The sequence below is a fragment of the Salvia splendens genome, chromosome 1, assembly GCF_004379255.2.
Source record: "Salvia splendens isolate huo1 chromosome 1, SspV2, whole genome shotgun sequence".
Taxonomy (NCBI): domain Eukaryota; kingdom Viridiplantae; phylum Streptophyta; class Magnoliopsida; order Lamiales; family Lamiaceae; genus Salvia; species Salvia splendens.
Genome location: NC_056032.1, coordinates 32,203,910 through 32,209,619, shown reverse-complemented (window position 1 = coordinate 32,209,619; position 5,710 = coordinate 32,203,910). Strand labels below are relative to the sequence as shown.

At 33.4% G+C, this 5,710-nt stretch overlaps 1 protein-coding gene across 1 annotated transcript; it reads left to right on the top strand.

The window, feature by feature from the left end:
• The first annotated feature begins 4,063 nt into the window (after positions 1 to 4,063).
• LOC121804272 (universal stress protein PHOS32-like) lies at positions 4,064 to 5,334 on the top strand. Its single transcript, XM_042203778.1, has 4 exons — positions 4,064 to 4,296; positions 4,368 to 4,477; positions 4,561 to 4,679; positions 5,141 to 5,334. Exons 1-4 carry the CDS (start codon positions 4,122 to 4,124, stop codon positions 5,214 to 5,216), a joined length of 480 nt encoding a protein of 159 aa, XP_042059712.1. The 5' UTR covers positions 4,064 to 4,121; the 3' UTR covers positions 5,217 to 5,334.
• The last annotated feature ends 376 nt before the right edge of the window (positions 5,335 to 5,710 follow it).

Here is a 5,710-nt window from a genome sequence, read left to right as displayed (position 1 = left end):
CAAAGGTCGGAATATACTATTCATTGCGGCTTGGAACGTGGAAGGGGCATTCGTGAGGCCAAAAGGCATCACCAAGAACTCGAAGTGCCAATCGTAAGTTCCGAAAGAAGTTTTGAATACTTGTTCTCTTTTGCATGAGGATCTGATGGTATCCCGAGCATAGATCTAGTTTAGGAAAAAAAACTATGGACCCCAATTCTTTGAACAACTTGTTAGAAGTCGGGATTGGGAGTGGTCCAAAACCGTGGTCGTGTTTAAGGCTCAGTAGTCGATGCAGAAGTAGAAACTTTCATCCTTCTTACGAATCAGTAGGACGGGTGATGAGAAGGAGACATGGCTCCTCTGAATCAGTAGAAGTGGTACGTTTCATCCTATCTTCTCCACTTGTTTCTCAATCTCATTTTTTTTAAGTTAAGGTATCTATAGGGCCGGACATTAACGGGCTTTGTATTCAGTAGCAGTTGAATATGGTGGTCAAAATATTGGAGTTTGTGTACAAAAAGATGTGAGTGTACGTACATGTCTAATAGGTTGATTTGTGTCATATGTTTTCGATCACTATTTGCTCTATAACGAATATATTTGCATGTGTAGATGCAGTTTTTGGTATAGAAATGATGAAAATTTGTGCTAAAAGTTTTTGGGACGAATGGAGTATAACCATGGACTGTCAATAATAATCTCTACACTCTACTGTGTTTGGGCCGTGTCATTTACGCACAAAAGTTAGTTAGTTAATTTGCCAGTAATTTAAAATTGTGTTTTCTGCTAGAAATCCGTCAGTGAACCGTCTAATGTCTGTCGATTAACTTCAATTTTTGTAGTGCACTGAAAAACCTCTCTCGTTATTCATTGGAATTAGATTCGCATTCAGAGACCCTATTTAGGTTTAGTATTCAGAGATATATTCTTTATAGAGTCAGGCACCTTATAGCTTTCAATTCGGAACATATACTCCCTCCGTTTCCAAAGAGTATAAACTATTTCCTTTTTCGTCCGTCACTAAAGAGTATAAACTTTCTAATTTTGAAAAATTCAAACAACATACTACCTTACACATCATTTTATTTACATCTTATACAATTACCATTAACACTTATATCATTATAATAATGTGTACCCCACTCTCCACTAACATTATTTCCACTACCTTTTCTCTCTCTCTTACTTTTCTCTTTATTTATTAAAACTCGTGTCAAACCCAAAGTTTATACTCTTTGGGCGGAGGGAGTAAAATTTACCTCCAAGAATTTAAAGTTGTTCTTTACCCAAAGACAGGGATCGATCCTCTAATCATTTAATAAAAATAGACTAGTCTTATGTCATTCAACCAAAGTCTTTTATGTCATTCAACCACATTCTTTGAGTTATTAAGAGTTTTGGATAAGCAACGAAATTATGTAGGGTGTCTTTTTAATATATTGTTGTGCAATATTTATTTTGTTTTGATATGGGAATGATTGTTGCTTGAGCTAATTCAGTGCACCGACTTTCACTTGGCGCCAAGATTCCTATTACCGACTTCTTTAATCAATTATCCATATTATTCTCATTAAATTAGGAGTTAGCGATTCAATGTCGTTTGCCAGTTTTAAGGTATTTGAAGTTAGTCAACCTCTTCGACGATGTGCAATGAGAAATTCAATGAACGTACGCAATAAATACATACACATTGCAAGTAATTAACCGCATTTAAATCGGTGTCGACCAATATATACATTTCCACTACATATTTGGCTACTTTTATGTTTTCATCAATTAACTGAATCATACACCTGATGTAACTTGTTTTTTTATGCAGAATTTTGAGCTGGTCTTAATTAAGGATTCGAATTAATGCCTATAAGAGTATTTTGCTTGGATTGGATTAATCAAAGAAGACGGGTTTGATTATTTTTGGTATTAATTAAGTTGAATTAATATATGTCTGCTGCACGTATCCATGTTTCATAACTACGCTGAAACACTTAGTGCGTGATGTAATGGAGATGGCGGTGGTTGTACCTGTCATGCTGGTTGTACAGCACATAGTTCATCGCACGTTAACGTTATAAATATTAAGGAAATTGGTCAGAAAAATTATGAACTTTCACAAAATTCTGGTATTTCTCACCATTTTTAAAGGTGGTCTTAAATATCATCAATTTTTTGAATTGTGCGGATTTCCCATACTAAAGTTTCAGGCACAAGATGAGGAATGCCAAAAACCTACGTGTAATAGTCAGGCTACATTTCATTGTGTAGGGAATATGAAACTAATGATGATATCAATGTTCTAGATTTAGTGTCTGCATTCGATATAGGAAAAATTTATACCGGAAAGATCACTTTTAAATATTGTGGGAAATACCAGATTTTTGTGAAAGTTCATGATTTTTATGACCAATTTCTCTAAATATTAATTCATTTAACTCAATTACAAAAAAATATGTGTTTTATGGAGTATTTAATAGAAACATATTTATATACTATGTGCTAGGTAAGATGTCCTATGGTTATGGGACAAGGTAAGAAATGCACGTGGAGGCTCATCCATTGCACTAGATCTAGATCTATCATCACCTTTGAATACAACTTCTGTGTTTATTCGTTTTACATTTTCAAAATGGAAAATAATTGCAATTCCAAATTCACGAAAAAGACAGGAGTAAAGGATGAAAGATACAAACAGATTCATTAGGTAATTAATATTTGCATAGTAGTAATGATTAGAAGCCTAATATCTGTTGGCATGTTTGCAAGTGCATGGTGGGTAATATATTTGGTAGAGTGCAATGAATCTATAATGTTATGCATACAGTCACTGATCCCAACAAAAATATCAGTTGGTGCCCTTTCAAAACTTATTGCATACATAAAAGGATATGTCAATAGACATTTGCAAAATTGAGAATATATATGTGCAATAGTGTGTCTCTGATTTTTACAGTGTTCAGTGATAACCATTATATTTCTTCTTTTTTTTGCCACGTGTGTGCATGTAAGAAATTATTTTTAATACTGAAGCTTGTGATACTTTGGCACTGATAAAACAAAACAAAACAAAACAAATAAGCTGGGGAAAGAAGGCTGTTAAGCAAACTATTTACAGCAAAGGCTTGAGCTTTAAAATACCGGACTTCATTTAACCCATATTGTTCTTGGTGCTAAAACATGGACATTTATAAATGGGTTGGGCTTTATAACCCATTTTGAGGTGGTAGTTTGGGCCCAGTGTAGGACGCACGCCACGAACCATTTTAGTACTGTGGATCTCGAACTTTTAAATTGGGATGTGAATTATATACCAATTAAATATTCCATAACATATAAAAATAAAATAGAGTAATATCTAAAACTGTATACGTTTTAAAAAATTATTCAATTGTAAAGTCACTTAATAATACAATACAAAATACTCTTAACACTTATTTTGTGGCACAATTAAACTAACAACCCTGTATAATACATAAAAAAATAACTATAATATGTGGACATCTTAAATGGAACAAAGTGAATAGTAGTATATTATTAATGATCTAAAAAATTTGTGATTTATTACGTAAGAGTTTATGCATTTTTTATCATGCACTCCCTCTTACCCAAGTTATTTGAATCGTATTTCATTTTGGGCTGTCACAAGTTACTTGAGTCATTTTTTTTGGTCTCTCTTCTCTTTTCTTTTACTTTATTCTTTCTTTTACTTTACTCTCTCTTCTCTCTCTTACTTTGATCTCTCATCTACTTTATTTAACTTACTAAACAAAATTTTCTTAAACACTGTACCAAAAAGAAACGCATCAAGAGTAGTAATTTCTTTATTCAAATTATATGATAATGATTTCATTTTTTGATAAAATGGGCCGGATAAATCAAACTGGATAAGAGCGTAAATGTGGATAAATAGGCCCAAAACAATAAAATGATTGCCCATCATTTTGGCAAATAATATGCGGTTTATTAAGAGTTTTAAATGTTGTACTAGAAAAATAAAAATAATACAGACCATGAATTAAATGGCACGTGTATAAGTTAGGGAAGATGGGAAAATCATATTTTCGGATCAGAAGAAGAAGAAGAGGAGTAAATGTAAATCCAATAGTGTAGAGAAAATAAAAACAGAAATTTGGTGTGATAAGAGAATGACGAAAGACAAGACAATCGGCGTGGCGATAGATTTCTCGAAGAGCAGCAAAGCGGCGCTGCAATGGTCGATCGATCATTTGGCTGATAAAGGCGACACATTCTACATTCTCCACGTCAAACCTCACTCCGCCGATGACTCCCAGAGCCAACTCTGGGCCCAATCTGGTTCTCGTATGTCCAACTGTTACAATTTCTTTTTTTTCTTTTCAAAAAAGAGATTTTTATTGTGATTTTGATTGAAGCTGTGATGCCACTGGCGGAATTCCGGGAGCCGGAGAGAATGAAGAAGTACAACGTGAGCATTGATATCGAAGTTCTGGACATGCTGGACACTGCGGCCAGGCAGAAAGAGGTTGTGTTCTATACTTACTGCATTTCATTTCATTTCATTGATTAATACTAATGAAATTAGGAACAATTTGACGGATTAATTAGATAAATGTGGTGGTAAAGCTGTATTGGGGAGATGCGAGAGAGAAGCTTTGTGATGCTTGTGAAGAATTCAAATTGGATTCTTTGGTGATGGGTAGCAGGGGCCTCACCCTCATCCAAAGGTATTCTTCTTCCTTCTTTACCTATTTTTCAATTCTCAATCTCACCATAATAATACTAACTTCCTCCACTAAAATTAAACCAATTTCTAAATATAGAAAGTTTTAACCATTTAAATACTACTCTTTCCGTCACACAATAATATGTACATTGTGTTAGGCACAAGTTTCTAACGCACAATTGGTAAGTAAGAGAGAGGTAGAAAGAAAAAGTAATTAATAAGTGAGAGATAAAAAGAAAAAGTAATTAAAGTATTGTTAGAGAAGAATGTACATTGTGTTAGGCACAAGAATGAGTCGCAGCTTATTAAACAGAAAATAGTTTTCAAAATTAGAAAGTGCATATTCTTGTGGGACGGATTAGAAAAGAAAGAGTGCATATTTTTATAAGACAAAAAAATACTAATACTGTGAACTTTACAATCCACTGACATTACTTCACTATTTCTATTTATGTTATGTAGGATCATTGTGGGCAGCGTAAGCAATTATGTGATGGCCAATGCAAAATGTGCAGTTACCATTGTCAAGAATCCATGATTTTACAATTCTTCAACTAAATAAACCTCCACTTTTACTTTCAAATTGTACATCCAATATTGCCCACGATTATTGTTGTGTATTGCATTTATTTCGTATTCATTATTTTTTCTATGAATTCTGGGTTCGTTACAGTTACATAACATAAACAACATTTTATGTCAAAATTATTTTTTACCAGAGTTAATATAAAATACAGGTTTGGGCTAACGAAATAAGGTAAAATCAAACTCTTACTGGGCTGGGCTAGTTACTTTCCCAACAGGTCCTCACACTTTATATGGACCTTTATTTGGGTTAGATTTTGTCGCAATATTCGTTACATCCATTTTCCTCATTGGTGTGTGTGCAATTATCAATGATATGTTAGAAATAAGGCAAGATTTCTTTAGAATCAATTACTCTAATCAAGGAATGAGGCTTGAGTGAATATTTTGTATTAATTAAGAGATTTGAATATTCCTTATATAAGAAAAATCATACCATGTAAATCA